Genomic DNA, 19,838 nt, shown 5'->3' with positions numbered 1-19,838 from the left:
AAGTCATAACATCTGTATTTTCCTTTAAGTAGTTTAGCATAAAAATAGATGAAGCAAACAGCAAAAGATTAACACTGGTACATTTCAGGTAGTGGGTATGTGAGTGTTCATTACATTCTTCTATTTTTCTATATGTTTGAAATTTGTCATCAGAAAAAGTAAAAAATAAAGTACAGGAGCTAATAGTGCCAAGGTCCCTTCTGGAGCTCTGGTTCATGACTGGATGACTCTCTCTCCAATCCCCTTCTTGATGATGGCTGGTATTTGCAGAAAGAGTGCCCAAGTCAACGGCACCTGGGACATCTAGGTTATCTCCAGCAGTTTTCCTTGACCATGACTTGTAGCCCTCAGCCCTGGCTTTCAAGAAACCCAAGAGGGTTCCAAACTTCAATGTCCAAGCACGCCTCCTCCATGAAGACTCACAAGTGCTGCTCATGACCACTCTCCGGCCGCCCTCTCTATGAGATCCTAGCCTCTTGCTCTTTTTTCCTAAGGAAAAAGCTCCAGACTAAATGGCCAGGAAAGATCAGCCATGAGGCTAAAAACAGGCGAGCAGGTGGGAACCCTCCTCTCCCCCACTTGCAGGGAGTGGGCAGGCAGGGCTAGGATCAAACCTTCAGGACACACCTACGCCGACCATCTGCTTTCACCAAAGGTTTCCTAGTGCTTGACTGACCATGGGCAAGGGAGGTGGAAACAATTGCCAGATTTTGGCAAAATCTGTCCTCTGGGCTTACTTTCCATACGAAAGGGCCAACTGTTCATGAGGACAACTGTCACCTCACGAATCAGATGGCAGGGGGTCCTCAAAGAGATGATCACTTCTCTTCTCCGCAATTATCAAGTAACCCTGTCACCGCAGAGTAACAGCAGCCTCTTACCTGAACAGTCTTTCTAAGGTAATTGGGAGAAAAATTTGTATGCAGCCTTTCATATAGGCAACAAAAATGACAAGATAATACCCAGAACTAGGGGAATGGGAGGAAACAGACCCTCTTGGTGGGAGTATCAATTGGTGAGATCTCTTTGGATAGCAGTTTGGCAGTATGTGAAATGTACAAACCCTTTGTTCCATCAGTCCTCCTCTAGTAATCTACCCACATAAATATCAACTCACGTGAGCAAGGTAGAAGTTATTCAGCAACTATATTTATGACAGTAAAAATTTGGTAACAACCCAAGTATCTCCCAACAGGATAATGGTTAAATAAACCATAAACCTGCCCTGGAAAAGAACTCTATGCAGCTATTAAAACACACAACACACACACACACACACACACACACACACACACACACATACACATATATATATTTTTTTTTTTTGAACTTGCTTGTATATGCATAAAGGAATTATGCAAAGACCCATTAGAATTTTTTAAGTGGTTACCTTAACCTTGGGGATTGGAGTTGTAATTGAGTGGATAAAGGAGGAAGATTGGGAAGATCATTTTTACTGTATAAATTTGGATGTTTTAAAGATTTTTGAACCATGTGACTATGCTACCCATTCAAAATTTCAATTTAAAAAATTGTTCTCTACATATCTCTACCTGGAGCTTCCACCCACTGGTGTCAGCTCTGGCTGTGATGCCACCGGGGCAGTTCTGAGCCTTTTCCATGGGGCAGAACTTCAGCTGTCTGTAGAGAGGCCTCGCAGGTGTTACACGCCTGCCTCCTAACACTGTTGCTGACAGCATGGGGTTCCCCCCGACCTCACTGCCCTTCCTATGCTAGTCATAAAAGCTGTTCACCAAATGTCTCTGCTTCTCCACTCCTAGACACATGGCAGGACAGCACATCCTGGCCTCCTGGTAGTTGGATAAAGCTATGGGATTAGTTCTGGCCCATGAATTATGAGAAGCGATGGATATCATTTCTAAGCTGGAGCATTCGGTTACCAGCCTTAAACCCTCCAGAGTTCCTTTTTCCTTTGCCACAATTAGTGACAAAATTCTGACCAGTGGCTGCTGTCAGCTTGGATCCCAGAGGGAGGATAGTGCAAAGAGCCCCATGTCACCCCGCAAGGAGGAAAAGGAAGGCATAAACCTTTGTGGTCTGAAGCCACTGAGAGTTGGGAGTTGTTTGTTTCTGTAACATAGCCTAGCATAGCCCTTGCTGACACACTCCTGAAGCTGTGTGAGCAGCACCAAATGGAGGTGAGACCTCAACGGTCCCTGACCTTGGGGTCCATGCACGAGGAGCAAATTCCCACTGGTCATACTACTCACACCACTGCCTCAATGATGGCCTGGATCTCCCGCTGCAGCTCTGGCTCCCTTCGGTACGACTCCACCAGCAGCAAGGCCTGGTCATAGTTGGCACAGTAGACCTTATAGACTCGCTCCAATTCCTCTTGGAATTCCAGGAATAAGTTACCTGACAGTGGAAAAGCAACAAGAAGTTCACAAAGGCATGTCTGTGTGGCCCCTTGCTTGGGACAGGGAGGTAGTGAGGAAGACAACTGCCTGCTTAATCTACTTTCTCGCCTTGGGCAAGTTACCTCATTTTCCTGAGTTTCTATTTGTTTCATTTTACTCCCATCATTTTTCCAGAAGGACTGGGTGACAGAATGATGCAGAGCTCAGGCTAATGCACTGTGAGTACTTAACAAATGGTAGCTATAATTAGAGCAATAGTATTGATAAGGCTCATATTTGTACAGTGCTTTACAGTTGACAAAACGTGCTCATGTTATGTCTTTACAGTGACTGTGTGTGCCAAGTACAACCAGTAAGGCACTAAGCATGCTATGTAGCACAGACATGCTGTAGCACAGCCCAGGAAATGACAGGCATGGATGGGTTTCGGGCTCAGGGAGAACTAGGGCCAGATTTCCAGTCAACCCTTTCCCAGTTGTGCAACCTGGGGCAAGCCTCCATTTTCCCATCTATAGATTGGAATAGAAATAGTACTCATGCCCTGGCTGGGTAACTCAGTTGGTTAGGGCTCGTCCTAATACGCCAAGGTTGTGGGTTCCATCCCGGGTCAGGGCACATGTAGGAATCAACCAATGAATGCATGAATAAGTGGAGTGGCAGATCAAAGTTTCTCTCTCTCTCTCTCTCATTTCTCTCTCTCTCACTCTCGCTCTCTCTTTTTCTCTCTCTCCCCACACACACCCTTCCTCTCTCTAAAATCAATGAATTTTTTTTAAATTTAAAAATATTACTCAACTCCAAGTGTTTTTTAATGATTAAATGAAATAATGCATGTAAAGCGTTTTATACAAATTTCATTCACCAAATATTTACCAACTGCTCATTTATTGACTATATGCCCAGCACTATTCTAAGCTCTGTGAATGAAACAAAGCTCCTGCCTCATGGGGCTTATATTCTAGATTGTCTAGAAGAAGACAGACAATAAATAAATATCATACATATGCCAGGTAGTGACGAGTGCCATGAACCAAGACAAAGCCAGAAAAAAAGACTTAGAGAGTGGTAGGAGATCTAAGCCCTCTATGAAGCCTTTTTACCAGAGATCTCCACTAAGACATAACTTGGGTGTAGCCATGAGACCCAGGGCAGCTCCCACATTCTCCCCAACATGGATGCTTCCACAGGAATGTGACTGATGCCAAAGAAACTGCATCATATCAGTATGGCCAGGGATAGGGGCGTGCCAGTAACTGAGGGGCAGGGGAAGACAAACTCTCAGAGAGCAGAACTGTCCAAAGTGGGAGGAATGCCCAGGACACCAAAGTAAAGACTTATTTCCTCTCCTCTTGTCTTTCTCCAGTTACAGAGAGTAAAGGAGTAACAGCAACAAAGAAGTTACTCCCAGTGTCAAAGGGTACTCGACCTGTAGCTGGGATTAGTGAAAAAGAAGAGTAAGGGAGGCAGGATGGTCAAGAGCTAGGGTTCCAGAGTCTGAAAGAGCTGGGTTCAAATCCTCATTCTCCCTGGTCAAGCCGTGTGGCCCCGGGAAAGTTATTTAACCTCTCTGAGCCTTGGGTTTTTGTTTAGTAAAACAGGGATAATAATAATCGATAAGTAATGGCGTCATGAGAATGAAAAGGGCTACTACATGTTAAGTACTTGTATCTCCATTTTGTAAAGTGGTGGGTTGGACTAGATATTATCTGAGGGTCCTGCCAGCTCTGACATGCTAGGTTTCAAGGGTCCCAAACCCAGACTCCCATTGAGCTGCACTTCCCTGAAACTCTGAACACAGTCCAGCAATGACCCCATGCTGAGGACAACTCCACAGGAATCTAAGGCTGACAGCTGCCCTGTCTTTTGCTTACCAATTAGCTGCACTTGTTTCTCTTCCATGGCGTCTGTCCCCTGCAGATCCTGAAGAAATCTGCTGTTCACCTTGATGACGTCATCGATGTTTGAGAACAAGACATCCAGATCTCCCTGTGGCAGCTGGAAGGAACAAAGAAGCCATGGGAGGTTGCTGGGAGGTCAGTGGAGGGACTTGATTTGTAGGCTTTGGGGAACAGTCCAGTACACTCATGCCCCCAGGGGCCCATCACTCTTGGGAAGATTGCCCCAGTGGAATGTTTGCAAGGACTTTGAAATTTTATAAATTAGGTTATTTCCATTATTCTACAAGAGAGGAAAGGGCACTCAGCATGGAAGGGAAGCTAAGCTGGGGTTTTACCCTAAGTCTGCTGCCAACTATCATTTTTCTTCCCTCAGTTTCCCCATCTGTCATAAAAGGGTGGAAAGTTGGATTTCTTTCCAGTTCTGATATACATGACACCTTCCATCGTGACCTTGAGATGTATTCTGAACTCCAGCCCCTATTAACTAGGCCAGTGGTCGGCAAACTGCGGCTCGCGAGCCACATGCGGTTTGCCGCTCTGTTGACTAATGAGTTTGCCGACCACTGAACTAGACTATACCATTGTAAAAAAGGATGCGGGGCCCTGGCCAAGTTGGCTCAATGGTTGGAGCATCGACTCTCGGACCAAACAGTCTCGGATTCAATTCCCAGTAGGGGCACTTGTGGGGAGGCAACCAATCGATGTCTTTCTCTCTCTCTCACATCGATGTTTCTCTCTCTCCCCCTCCTCTCTCCCTTCCACTCTCTGAAAATCAATGAAAAAAATATCCTCAGGTGAGAATTAAAAAAAAAAAAAAAAAAGGATGCTGGACATCTATAGGGTGTCCCAAAAATATGTATACACACTTTGAATAATTATAAAGGCAGTGTTTATTCAAATACATTTCATTTTAAAAATTGAGCTCTCAGCTATTAAAATATGTATACATTTTGGGGGGATATCCTGTATTTATGTGCAGGGACATACACAGGAGATAGATATGTAGAAAGAGATGTCCTGGATGCATGACCAAGTGGGAAAAACGAACTGTAGAAAAATACCTAGAGTATGATCTTATTTTTGTTAAAATAAGTAACAATCTATTCTTGTTTGTTTAATGCCTTCAGAAAAAAAATCTTAATTTCTGGAGAGTAAAATATGAGAGAATTTTCACCTTCTACATTACCTACGTTAGTATTTCATTCATTTAAAAAACACTAATTGTAGCCCATTATTTATATGTCAAGAACTGGGATATATTGCCCTAGCTGGTTTGGCTCAGTGGATAGAGTGTCAGCCTACAGACTGAAGGATTCCAGATTCTATTCCAGTCAAGGGCACATGCCCCATTGTGGGCTCAAGCCCCAGTAGGCAGGAGGCAGCCAATCAATGATTCTCTCTCATCACTGATGTTTCTATCTCTCTCTCCCTCTCCCTTCCTTCTCTGAAATCAATAAAAATATTTTTTTAAAAGAACTGAGATATATTAAACTAAGTGGTCTTTGTTCTCAAGGAGCTTACATGTTAGGGAATTCTTGTAGTTTTATAGAGAAAGCTTGTATTATTTCTGCAATCAGGGAGAAAAAGGCATAAAAGTGAGTACTAAAATAGAAAGCTAGCATAGTAATAACCTCTCCCTCCCACTATCCCCCAGATGAGACAATGAGAACGTAGGTCGGTTTGAGCAATCTGCTCTAAACTTGATAAAGGGCTATTTTACCCATTAGCTCACTTAATCTCTGAGGTGATTATCCCTCTCCCCATTCAGCAGATGAACACACTAAAGCTCCAGGCCTTGCTGAACATTCCATGGCCAAGAAATGGAAGTACAGGACTTCCCATCCACCATGACTTTTTGTCCATCAAGCCTGTTCCAGGAGCCACTGTGAGAACCGAGGACCCATTTTGCCTCCAGAAAGACAGGCTGTGTGTGGCTCCGCCCAGGTACCTGCTTCAGGCGGCTCCTGATGTCCAAGGCGCAGAGCCGGAGCATGTGCAAGTAGGAGACCTCGGTGTCAATGAGCTCCCTGATGGCCAGCCTCTGATGGAGTGACCACCTGTCCTCAGAGACCCGACTTTCTCCATCCGGACTCTCTGTCCTGGAGGATGGCTCATCGGCCCCACGATCGGCCATGCCAGCAGGTTCTGGGGAAGACAAGCACATGCCAACTCATTTCCAGGAGCTCTCCTGGGACATGCTGTCTCTAATCCAACGCTAACTATTCACCCAGCTGCCAGAAAGCATCTTTAGCAGCATACAGAGTCAAGATGAACTGTGTATTAGCATTTGTGGGAGGTATCTGAACAACCTTAAAAGGTAGAACACAACTCAGGACATTGTTGACATTTTAAATTCATGGCCCAGGACAATGTGCTTGTCTGGCTTTTCTTCTATTTTTTGCCCCAGCTCTTGACCCAGATTTCTGTATCTGGTTCAGCTGAGTCAGTCTCTCTCTCTCTCTCTCTCTCTCTCTCTCTCTCTCTCTCTCTCTCAACCCCACCCATACCCCAAGTGGTTCCCTCTCTGACCCCTGTCTTCCCCATTCAGGCCATACTACATGTCATCTGGGCTATTTCCACAGCCTCCAAGATCAACTTCCTATATCCAAACCCCTCTCCCACCTGCTGCCACCCAAACCCATTCATCCTGAACAAGGTTCCAGTTTAAATTTCCTGAAAGCAAGCTTGTGACTACAGTAGTCCCTGCTGTGAGATGTCCCCTATGGCTCAGGATCCTGCTCCAACCTCATTTTCCCCTTCCTAGACCACTCCAGCGAAAAGTTACATGCATTTCTCCATACATGCATGGTCACTTCTGGCCTCCTCTGCTTTTGCACCTGCTGGGCGCCCTCCTGTGTCTATATCCTCCAGCACTCATCTTCTCTGAGGCCTTTCCTGATCTTCCCAGCCAGATGTACCTTCTTTATCTCCAAGTTTAAAAAATACAAATGGCAATCGACAAGATGGCTTGAAAATCCTCCCTATCACAAAATATCAAAATGCTAGACCAGCTATAACAAGCTTCCTTTTCGCTATACGGCACGGTTTGCAAGAGAGTAAAGGAAATCATCAGGGCCCCCAAACAGAGGGAACTGAAAACCAGAGCAGGAGCAGCTGAGCTGTGCACCTGTCCCAGTGGCTGGAGTGGGCAGGGCAGAGGGCATTGCCGAGCTCAGTGAACCAGGGACTCGGGCAATAGTGCCCAGGCAGGATCAGGAGACAGTCTCCTTCACAGAACCGGGGTCCCCAAGGACTCGGGTGAAATAGTGAATCTGAAAACAAAAACAAAAAAAAAAACAACAACCATCCCCCCACCCACACAGGCCCTTCCTGTAGTACTGCTCTGGGATTCATTCCTAGAGGCCCACTCTGTGGCCTGCTCCTCCAGCTCCTCACTAATTTGGTAAACACATAATGCCCTCCGGTAAACCCCTTTCTGGTTAAAAATAGAATGGTTTGTGTTCTCTCCAACTAAACCCCATGATTAACACAGATAAGAACAAGTAATACACAAAAGAAAAAATTTAAATGGCTAATACACAGTTGAAAATATGCTCAATTCACTAATAACTAGAAAAATATGAATAATTAAAACCACAACGAGATACGATTTCACTCCCATCAGATAGGCAAAATATAAAAATAAAATGTTGGTGATACTGTAGATGGAAAAATTGGTTGAAGGGTACATGGAAACTCTGTATTATTTCTTACATCAACATATGAGTCTATAAGTATCCCAAAATTAAAAGTTTTTTATAAAGCGTCAGATACCACTATATCCTCTTTGATACTTGCCCTAATCCCATTCCTCTGTCATCTTTTCCAGAAGTTACTACTATCCTGAATTTTTACAAAAAATTAATGCCTGTGCTGCACATGTATGTATCACTAAACAATAAGTAGCATTGTTTTACATACTTTAAACTTTAAAAAAAATAGTATCATACTCCATGTACCCTCCTGGGACTTGGTTTTTGTTTTTTCCCTCTTTGCAATGTTTATGAGGATGTCCATGTTGATACATGAATACAGTATTCATGAATTCATTTTCACTACCGTTCAGAATTCCTTACATGGCTATACCACAAGTTATTTATCCACTCCCCTGGGGACATTTAAGTTGTTTCTAATTTTCTGTTATTATCAACATCGCTACAGTGACCATTTCTTGTACCTTCTTTGTTTAACTCTGGAGAAGTTTCTTGAAGGCAAGATGTATCTAGGAATGGAACTCCTTTGCCTGACGTGGTGAGAAGGCTCATATTCTGAGATGACAGTGTAAACTGTTACAACTACTCCAAAGAGCAAATTGGCACTATCCATAAAAGTTGAAAATGCACACACTGTCAGGGGTAGCAATACCTGCATCAGACAAAATAGACTTTAAAACAAAGGCTATAACAAGAGACAAAGAAGGACCCAGCATTTCTACTTCTGGGTATTTATCTGAAGAAACCCAAAACACTGATTTGAAAAGACATATGCATCCCTATGTTCACTGCAGCATTATTCACAATAGCCAAGATATGGAAGCCACCCAAGTGTCCATTGATAGATGTGGTATATACACACAGTAAAATATTACTCAGCCATAGAAAAGAATGAAATCTCGCCATTTGTGACAACATGCGTGGATCTAGAGGGTATTATGTTAAGTGGAAGGAAATCAGACAGAAAACGACAAATGCCATATGATTTCATTTTTATGTAGAAAATAAATGCATAAATAAACAAACAGAAACAAACAAAGACACAGAGAACATTTTGCAAGTTGCCAGATGGGAAGGGGGCCAAGGGTCTGGCTGAAAATAAGAGATTAAGCCATGCAAACTGCCAGTTATGAAAACAGTCACAGGGATGTAAAGTACAGCTATAGGAATATCTATACTAATAAAAGCCTTGGGGGTGATCAGGCCAGCAGGGGAGGGTATTTGGGGGCAATCAGGCCCGCAGAGGAGCAGTTAGGTGTCAATCAGGCCAGCAAGGGAGCAGTTAGGAGGCAATCAGGCAGGTAGGTGAGTGGTTAGGAGCCAGCGGTCCCGGATTGTGAGAGGGATGTCCAACTGTAGGTTTAGGCCCAATTTCACAGGAATTGGGCCTAAACCTGAAGTTGGACATCCCCCGAGGGGTCCCATATTGGAGAGGGTGCAGGCTGGGCTGAGGGACACCCTCCCCAGTGCATGAATTTTGTGCACCGGGCCTCTAGTAGTCAATAATATTGTCATAACTATGTATGGAGTCAGATAGGTATTAGACTTATCAGAGTGATCACTGCATAAGGTATATAAATGTCTAATCACTATTGTATACATGAAGCTAACATAATATTGTATGTCAATTGTACTTGAAAAATAATACACTATTTTAAAAAGACAATATCACAACCAGGAGATTGACATTGATGGTCAAAATACAGTACAGTTCCATCACAAAGATCCTTAATGTTGCCTTTCACCCTTGGCACCAGTCCCACGCCATCCTTTACCCCTGACAACCAGGAATCTGTTCTCCATTTCTGCATTTCAAGAATGTACGTAACCATACAGTATGTATATATGAACCACACAGTATGGAGCCTTTGGGACTGACTTTATTAAATCAGCACAATTCCCTGGAGAGTCATGTAAGTTGTTGGGTGTATCAATAGTTCCTTTTTATTGCTGAGCATCTAAAGTGTTTTATTCATTTTTTAAAAACTAAAGTAAATATGGCAAAATGTTAAAATTAAACAAAGCTAGGTGTGAAGATCATAGGTATTTGTTTATTGTTCTTGTCTTGATAGTTAAAATATTTCCTAATATTTAAAGTGGCATGCATCCCATTCAGCCTTGTACTTGGTTTATTTAAGGCTACGTCTCATCTTCCTGGCTAGACACTAAGCTCTTAGAGACAAGATGAGCACCAATTCATCTGTGTCCTCCTCTATGCCTTGTGATACTACATATTTGCATACATAAAGGGTCCATTTGGATGCATTAGTGGCAGAAGTTTCTGTCCTGTGCCATAAACACTGACCCAGGGATCAGATAATATGTAAACTGAGTGTTTGGGGACAGCGAGGTTGTTCAGAAGGCAAAGGGCCTAGAAAGGTCCTGGAACACATCTGTTGCTGCACAGATCTATTCCAGCTTCTGAACACTGCCTGTGGTCTGCTGAGCTGTCCCTGGCCGGAATCACGGGCATTCACCACCCCACGCCCAGCTTCTCTAGAAAGATCCCAATAGGATTTCAGGAGAACTACTCAGATCCCACTCTTCATAACTGTTGCTTAAATAAACAAAAAGCATACATAATACTTTATAGGGAACTTCTAAACATTAAAAATAGCATTAATTAGTAGTTAGGTTAATTGCAATCTAGACCTTCAAGCAGGTCTGGCAAAAGCTCTCCGTAGCAGCTCTCTGTTTTATAGACTTGCCTAGTCCAGACATTTTCTAGAAATGTTTTACTTGTTTTTTAAAAACAGAAAGTAGATCAGTGGTTTCCAGGCAGAAGGGATAGGAGCTTAAGGCATGGTGGCCACTGGGTGCAGGGTTTCTTTTGGGGATGATAAAAAACGTTCTAAATCTGTTATGGTGATGGTGCACAACTCAGTGCCTACACTAAAAACCACTGATTTGTACACTTTAAATGGGTGAATTATATGATGTGAATTATATTGCAGTAAAGCTGTTACCAAAATAATATTCCCTGCTGGCAAGGATACGGAGAAACTGGCTCTCTCGTACATTGTTGGTGGGAATGTGAAATGGTACAACCACCCTGGCCAGTGTGGCCAAGAACTAGAAACAACGAAATGTTTTTATAGGTGAATATAATAGGTGAATGGTTTTTTTCAGATGTGATATATCCAATATCACTGAATACGCAGAAGTAAAGTGAACTATTGATACACAGCAACAATGTGGGTGGCTCTTGAGGGTATCATGCTGCCTGAAACAAACCAGTCTGAAACGGCTACATATTGTGTGACTCCATACACATAATACACAAAATTATAGAGACAGAGAACAGCTTAGTGGCCATCTGGTTAGGGATGAGGGTAAAGGGCAGGTAACTGTTCTATTAAAAAACAGCACCAGAGTGGACTTTGTGATGATAGAACAAATCTATTCTCTTAACTGAGGTGGTTACACACGTAATAAAATGGCATAGAACCATCATCATACCCATATATAGTACAACAATACCAATTTCCTGGTTTTGATACTATGCGATATTTAAGTTGTAACCATTGGAGGAAGCTGCTGAAGAGTACACAGAACCCCACTGTACCAGCCTTACAACTTCATGTTGATCTAAAACTGGTTCAAAAGAAGTTAAAAATAAACAGAATCATATATAGCTTAAGTGATCCACTATCTTTGCAACATTCTCAGGATAAATGCAGCTTGAAAGCCCGGAAGAGTTGTTCCTTGTTCCTTTTCCTGGTGGGCCTGGGAGGGAGGCTTGCCTTGGAGAACACACTCAGGGGAACGTGGCTTTCCCTATAGTCCAGTCCATGCGCCTTCCTGAGATCTCCTTGATGCCCTATGAGAGCCAAACAGGAACTAAAATCAGTCTGGCAGCAACTGCTATTGACTCTGAGATAGGATAAAACAGTTAACTCCCTCCTCTCTCTTCTCCTTTGTCCACACTGGCACAGAAGAATTTGGGCATTCACAACAAATATTTGGAGCAGCTGCTTGATGCCAAGCATTCTCCTAGATTCTGAGGATACAAGGATCAAGAAAAAAAAAATGACTTTACAATAAATCCTTAAAGGTGTAACCATTTAAATTATCTGGCTATTTGTTCCATGTTTCAGTCCTCTGAAAGAAGAGGAACTAAATAAATAGGATGGACATCCTGACTATTTCATCCCTTCAAGACAAAGGAAGTAACAGGGGAAATTAATACTCCTAACCCAATTCTGACAGGTTGGAAGAACTGGAGAAATGAAAGTAAGAAGATCTATATGGAGAAGTGAAACCATCATCTTGAAGTTCTTTTAGAAAGTAAAATGTCATGGTAAAGAAAGTTGAACATCCATCCTCTTACCTCAAGTTTTAGAGGTAGGTCAATTTAAACATTTAAGAGGGGAAAAAAGGAAGTAAAACCCCCGGGTTGAGATTCTAGGGATTAGGGAAGGCTGTCAAAAATAAAGTTCAAGCCGGGACCGGTTTGGCTCAGTGGATAGAGCATCGGCCTTCGGACTGGAGGGTCCCAGGTTCGATTCCGGTCGGGGGCATGTGCCTTGGTTGCGGGCACATCCCCAGTGGGGGGTGCGCAGGAGGCAGCTGATCGATGTTTCTCTATCATCGATGTTTCTAACTCTCTATCCCTCTCTCTTCCTCTCTGTAATAAAATCAATAAAAAGAAACCTTCCAAAAAATAAAGTTCAAGCATCATGATAGCCAAGACCCTGTTGAAGAATAAAGGGAAGAAACACCTATAGAAACAAGAGTGGTCACATGGGGATCCTGGTTAATGAGACTGGTTTGTAAAGATATAAACACAAGCCGGAGGGCAGGGTCCTCTACAAAGAGCTTCCAGAACTCTCACACTCAGAGGAGCTAGAATATAGAAAATTGTAAGAACTTCCAAAGCTCTGCCCCTACTAGGACTGCCAACTACATTTTAGGGTTCGTGTTCAGAAAAAGTAAGACATGGGCACACATTTGATGGCTCTGCTTCCCTCTTGGCCCTAACGAGTGACTGTAGGAGGTACTGTGAAGGTTCGGGGCCCAGATCCTGGAGCCTGAAACCCTGATTTCAAATTTGGATTCTGCAATCAATTGGCTGGCTTTCCTGGGATAATTATATAACCTTTCTCATAATTAGATAATCCATGTAAAGTGTCTAACAGAGTGCCCGGGACATTGTAAGCTCTCAATAATAGTATCTGTTGCTTTTGCTATTATTGTTACATTGGAAACCATTACATTACCATGGATCAGATGAATGAAGAAGCTGTCTAAGGACACTTGACAGGTCATGTTGAAGCAGATGGTGAGAACAGGTCATCATGATGATAATAAATAATAAGAACAACACACCAGAACCTGACTGAGAACACAGCTGACACCAAAGAAATGGAGCTGAGAGACAGAGGGACCACGAGACTGAGCCCTGGTGGCATTACTCAGTCCAGCCATGATGAAATCTGATTCCCTTTGGACTTTTTAATATTTTCATCCCCCACCCTGCTTTGATGTAATCCATGCTGAGTTGGGTTTTGGCCACCTGATTAAAACAGATGGTCTGTCAACCTTGGGAAAGGAAACAGAGCCCTTGGAGCCAGCATAGCTAACAGCAACAACAACAAAAACAGGTCATGCTGAGCTATCCTGATTTCTTAAAGTTAACTAGATCAGTAGATCAAAGGAATGCTGTAAGCTAGTGTAACTGGACCAGCAAGATGTTGACGTCCGTCTCGCCTGACATCCTTACAAATAAGGAATAAGGAAAAGAAGGCTGAAGGTGGGAGAGGCAATAGGACAGTAATGTAAACTAATGGATAAAAACTACCAAATTCAAAGAGCATTGATCAGTATCAACCTGTGGGATCTGCCCTCTTATTAAGGATATCCCTTAGTGCTTTCCATCGCTAAGACCACCTGAATCTAAACCTCTATCACCTTTCTCCTGACTGAATGCACAGCCCAAGAGTGGAGTGGTCATTCAAAAACATGGAACTGCTTGCTTTACTTCCCTGCTGGAAACCCAGACAAGTCCTCCCTGACTCTCATCCCCCTTCCAAAGAACCACTCCTTTCCCTCAATTGTTACTTTTCTTATTTTACTTGTTTTACTAGTTCATTCAGTAGAGTGTAAGGTCACAAGGCCAGGGGTCATATCTCTTTTATTCATCAACACATTACCTAGTGTCTACTATAGCTTTAGCACATAGTAGGTGCTAAACTAGTTGAATAAATGAAAAAAAGTGGATAAACATTTGGCAGAATAATGATCAAATTGCCAATGACACTATTACAAGTGGCGTTAGACTAATATAATCATACACACAACTCTTGAAAGCCACCAAAAGTTTGAAGTCAATTTTGTATAAATGGAATTGTACAGCATATACTCTTTTATTTTTTTGGTCTGGCTTCTTTCAAAAAAATTATATTGAGGTTCATCCTCATCCATGTTGTAGGATGTATCAATAGTTCATTACTTTTTACTTCTGAGTAGTATTCATTATATGGACATACCACAGTTTGTTTATCCACTGGTCACTTCCCATTTGTCTATTACAATAAAGCTGGACCTAGTAATGGAATGTCTGTGTCACATGATAGGTGCATATTTAACTTTTTAAGAAAATGTAAAACTTTTTTTATATACTTCACCTGAGGATATGTTTTTATTGATTTTAGAGAGAGAGGAAAGCAGAGGGAGAGAGAGAAACACCAATGTGAGAAAGAAACATCAATCAGTTGCCTCCCCTACATGCCCCAACTAGGGATCAAACCTGCAACCTGGGACAACACTCCAACCAACTGAGCCACACCAACCAACTGAGCCACACCAACCAACTGAGCCACACCAACCAACTGAGCCACACCAACCAGGGCAAAAATATAAAACTTTTTAAAGTGGTGGTGCCATTTTACATTCCCACCAACAGTGTATGAGTTCCCGTTCTTTCACAACCTCATTAACACTTGGTGTAGTCAGTCTTTTTAATTTAGCCGTATCTAATAGGTATGAAGCGATATCTCATTATAAATTTAGCGTGTGTTTCCCCAATGATTCATGATCTTGAGCATCTTTTCAAGTACTTATTTGCTACCCATACATCTTCACTAGACATCCTGGGTGGTTTGTTTACTTTGTTTGTTGAAATTACAAAAGAGGCTCTCACTCATTACGTAACTAGACAAAGAATACAGAAATTTAAAAGAATAGTATCCCACTACTAATCCCCACTGCCCAACTCATGTAACCAAAGGTGTATAGGAATCACCAGGAGCACTTATTAAGCATGCACATTCTTGCCCCTCGCTATTTGCCCTAAGCCATCTTTCCCTGGCTATAATTATAAGGCCTAAAATGGTAGAAAAAAGAAACAACACTGTATTTAGTAAAAGCAGTTCTTTTTATAGATAGGCCTGCCTGGGCCCTGTCGCCACAATTTTGGATCCACAGATTTCTTAATTCTGAAGCTTGTCAATAAACAAGCTATAGACTTTGGAAAATCACGGTCAACAAATGCCATTTTGCTTCAGTTGCAGCATCCAAAGACACCCCCCTCCCATTAGTTAAATAAAAAGCCATTTATTTGATCTGGAGGAGAATCAACCAGAGCACTGTTTTCCATAGCAAGCAGCTGACCCAAAAGGGATGTGAGCCAACTGCCAGCAACTCCGGTACTCTGGCAGGAACTCAGCTGAATCTCCATTGCCAGGCAAGACTGGATATTACCTAGGTTCCCACCTATGTCTTCCTCGTTCCTCTCATTTAAAAATTGTAAGTGCTGACCCAGTCAAAGAGGGAAGTGAGGCCCTATAAAAATGCTTGTTAGAATAAACAGTGCTTGTCAGGTAGTTTCATGGGGTTTTTGTTTGTTTTGTTTTGTTTCCTCTCTCTCTTTTTAATGTCTGGTTGTTTCTACTTTCAGCATTTGACCTTGGGTCAAATATTAAGTCTACTGCATTATCCTAAATAAGTGCACTCTAATTTAGATTACTACCACCAAGGTATGTGCTGCCATTTGTAAGTCATAAGGTTGACTTTATATTCGCGGGTTTATAATGTTTTAAAGTTTATTTTATTTTGGATACAGACCGATTTTCTCCAGGTCATCACCCTTTCCAAATGGCACAGCTGTGATTCACGGGGCTATGGGCACTTACTACGAGCTCAGTACTCTGCATTCATTCTTAAGTCTGTCAGTAGCCTGAAGTATGAAGCAGACAATCTTACCTCCATTTTACAAAGAAAACTGGGCCTTGGGGAGGATCAACTATATGCCCAAGATTACACAGCTGGTGATACCAGGACGCTGTCTGGGCTCACAGCAGATACTCTGTAACCAGCTTTAAAGGAGAAGATAAACTGTTCTGAAAATGCAGCTGAGTGACAGCCTTGAGCTATTCCTCAAGGACAGCAGGGATGCTTCATGTCAAATCTGAAATTGTATGCAAAGTTATGTGTGAATCCCTCTGTGGGGAGGGCACCAGACTTCTAAGGGGTCAGTGATCCCGGGGTTAAAAACCAGTGTCTGGGCAGGCTCACTTCTCCATTCCCCTCTAAGGTCCAGGGGCTCACTGGGCAGGGAGCCCTGCCGCAGTGCCCGACGTTCTGGCTTCCAGTCCCAGCTTTGGCACTATTTTTCTGAGGGCCCTTGGCCAAGGCAACTCACCCAATGAACATCAGATTTCCCATTCGCTTGTCCCCTGGCCTTGACTGTCTATTTATAATCATACTTTCCTTGGCAGGGATTCTTTAGCATTGTTTGTATTATTCCATGGGTTCTTACTAAAAGTCGGCCCATATCCTACACTGAAGTAGGCAGGGATAAACAGAAACAAGGCATGATGAGTTTTTTCTAGGCATGATGAGTTTTTTCAGCTTACCTCTCTAGGGCCTCAGTTTGCCTGCCACCTGTAAAGTGACTCTGTTGGGTCACATGGATCAGGTGGCTCGCGTTACCTAAGGCTCAAGACACAAAGCTAACTACAAAGCAACCTGGGACTGGGCGTCCTTGCTCCCGCGCTCCCCCATCACCCCTTTCAGATCTGACAGCAGCTGTTTGCCCGCACCCGTCCCGGGCCCTGTCCTGCCAGGCAGACTCACCGCGCCTGCAAGGTGCCGGAGCTCACGCGCGCGCGGAGCTCGGCCGCCCCGGGGACTGCGCAGCCAGGGCGGAAGGGGCGTCGGGCTGCCGGGACCCACGCCTCGCCGGGCCTCCGAGCGGCTGTCCCCGCGGAGGGCGCGGGCTCACACGGCTCTGCCCACGCTGCGCGCGTGCGTGCGGCAGGAAGGGGCGGCCCGGTCTCGCGCCTTTGTTAATTGTCTAAGTGGAGCCAGGTTGTTTTCCTCTCGCTGCTCCTGGGAGTTGGCCTCAGCCGAGGTGGCCCAGCTGCAGCAGCAACACCCCTGAGAGGCCGCAGCCGGGCGTGAAGCATTACAAGTGGGTGTTACCGCCACGCCCCGGGGCACACCCACCCATGGCTTTTCATTAAGCAGCCTTCTCTTTGGGTCTTTCTTTTGGTCGTCACCCCAAAAACAGGGGCGGGCACTTAGGCCACCCAGTGGGAGTGTTGATGCCTGGATCACTAGATATCTGTACTCTTGCCTGAATTGCCAAACGTTAGGGCTGGACCTTGATTTACTTCTGCGCGTCACCTGCTCAGTACCTCTGGTTCTTGTCCCAGCTCTCCTGGGAGCCCTATGCACAACCTTAGACAAACCTGCCAGGCCCCGCCCCCTGCACCCCATTTTCCTTTTCTATGATATGAAGGTGTCCATTCTCTTACTACTGTGTATGGGACACTGTTCTGAAACTAAGTATTCAGCAGTCAACTCGCCCTCTTGGGGGTGGGTCAGACATTGAAGACACAACTGAAAGTGATAATTACTATAAAATGTATGGGAAGTTTCATATCAGAGCAACCAAACCTTATTTATGGAGTCATGAATTGAATAGATTCACATTTCTTTTCTTTTTTAAACATTTTTTAAAATTGATTTCAGAGAGAAGGGAGAGGGAGAGAGAGAAACATCAATGATGAGGACCATTGATCAGCTGCCTCCTGCATGCCCCTTAGTGGGGATCACAGACAACCTGGGCATGTGCCCTGACTGGGAATCTAACGGTGACCTCCTGGTTCATAAGTCTATGCTCAACCACTGGGCCACACCGGCGAGGCTAGATTAACATTTCTAAATCCTCTGGGTTCTAACATTTATTCTTATGCTCATTATTAGAGCTTATATATGTATTATTATTAGTGACAGCAGCAGTAATATTGCCAGGTACTATACTAAGCATTTTACTTGTGTTTTTTCATTTACCTCTTAACAACTTCCCTAAGAGATAGGTATGCTGCTGCTTATGATCTTTTTTATTATCCTCCTTTTAGAGAGAAAATCAGGCTAGAGAAATGAAAGTAATTTGCCCACTGTCAAACAGTTAAGTGACTGGATCAGTATTCAAATTCCGACTGTCTGAGGCCTCAGAGTCTGAACCTCTACTCCACATCCATAAAAATATGAAGCCCAGAATGGTGTTGTTATCTTGAATGTGATGGATGAGAACAATGGAAGAGGAGGGGGTGGTTGTCGCCTGTAGAGGAGACAAGCAAAGGAAGTTGAGAGCTTTCTTAAAGAGCTGTCCATGGATTAGACTTGACCTTAGAGATTACTACCATGAAAAAAGCTATAGGGAGACACATTGCAAATATGTGAGAAAGAACTTCTCTATCAGAGCATTTCAAAATTGACATCTGTCACCTGGAGAAAGCAATCATCCTTTTAATAAAGGTCAGCATTCAAGCAGATTGGGGATTCTTCAAAGAAAAGTCAAGTAAAAGTTAAGGACTGATTTAGATCATCTCCAAGTTTCCATCCAATTCGGAAGGAAGTCTGAAGGGAAATTGAGTCCTATAGTGGTTAAATGACTTGTCCAAAGTCACCCAAGGAGTGCAGACCTGACCCCCAAAGTCTGACTTCTGGATCAAACTTCCTGCTTGTGGGTGAGGGTCTTGTGTAAGCTCCTGTAAAGTAAGTGCGGTGTATGTGACCAGTCTTTCCTTGGATGTGTGGAAACATCTGCTTTACCCACTTTACGTTAGTAATGTGTGCCCTTCTTCCTTGATTGTGCTGAGTATTCTGTTTTCAGATACAAGTGTCAACCCTCCTGGGAAATTCCTGTATTATAGGGATCCCAGAGGTAACAGGGTCCCCACTTCCCTGGAGAAATATTTATTTGGTAATTTAAGGAAAAGGAGACAAACTGGATAGTATTTGTATGTGAAACTGATGTTTCCTTGATTCTATGTTAGGATTCTGCATTATCTGGAGTTAAATTTCTTTTTTAAAAATATATTTTATTGATTTTTCACAGAGAGGAAGGGAGAGGGATAGAGAGTTAGAAACATCGATAAGAGAGAAACATCGATCAGCTGCCTCCTACACACCCGCTACTGGGGATGTGCTGGCAACCAAGGTACAAGCCCTTGACCGGAATCGAACCTGGGACCCTTCAGTCCGCAGGCCGATGCTCTATCCACTGAGCCAAACCAGTTAGGGCTGGAGTTATATTTCTAATGCACTGGCACTAATTCCCCATCTCTCATCCTCATCACAAATATTTTGATGAGCAGCAATCTAGTTGTCAACTTCAAAAGAGGCATTTTTTTATCTGGCTGGTGGCTCAGTTGATTAGTACCTTACACCAACATGTTGCAGGTTCCATTCCTGGTCAGGGCACATACCTTGGTTACTGGTTTGATCCCCAGTCGAGGCACATAAGGGAGGTGGCTGGTTGATGTTTCTCTTTCTCTCTCTCTCCCCCTTCCTCTCTAAAATCAAGTTTTTTAAAAAAGGTATTCTTTTCTCAGTGT

General features: G+C 43.4%; 1 protein-coding gene across 3 annotated transcripts in view; it reads right to left on the bottom strand.

The window, feature by feature from the left end:
* ARHGEF37 (Rho guanine nucleotide exchange factor 37) overlaps nt 1-17,339 on the bottom strand; it is a 35,432-nt gene extending 18,093 nt beyond the window's left edge. For 2 of the 3 annotated variants that reach the window (XM_054718034.1, XM_054718035.1), the window contains exons 1-4: nt 8,457-8,553; nt 6,228-6,424; nt 4,253-4,376; nt 2,232-2,379 (exon numbers count right to left, since the gene is read on the bottom strand). In XM_054718034.1, coding sequence (XP_054574009.1) covers nt 2,232-2,379; nt 4,253-4,376; nt 6,228-6,424; nt 8,457-8,544 — 557 coding nt within the window. In that variant the 5' untranslated portion in view covers nt 8,545-8,553. Of the gene's footprint in view, nt 1-2,231; nt 2,380-4,252; nt 4,377-6,227; nt 6,425-8,456; nt 8,554-17,067 lie in introns of those variants that run through there. The other variant, XM_054718036.1, reaches the window with a different exon arrangement.
* Between the last annotated feature and the right edge of the window lie 2,499 nt (nt 17,340-19,838).

This window comes from Eptesicus fuscus, chromosome 6, assembly GCF_027574615.1.
Source record: "Eptesicus fuscus isolate TK198812 chromosome 6, DD_ASM_mEF_20220401, whole genome shotgun sequence".
Classification (NCBI taxonomy): Eukaryota; Metazoa; Chordata; class Mammalia; order Chiroptera; family Vespertilionidae; genus Eptesicus; species Eptesicus fuscus.
The sequence above is the reverse complement of the archived record's forward strand: the minus strand, read 5'-3'. Positions and strand labels throughout refer to the sequence as shown.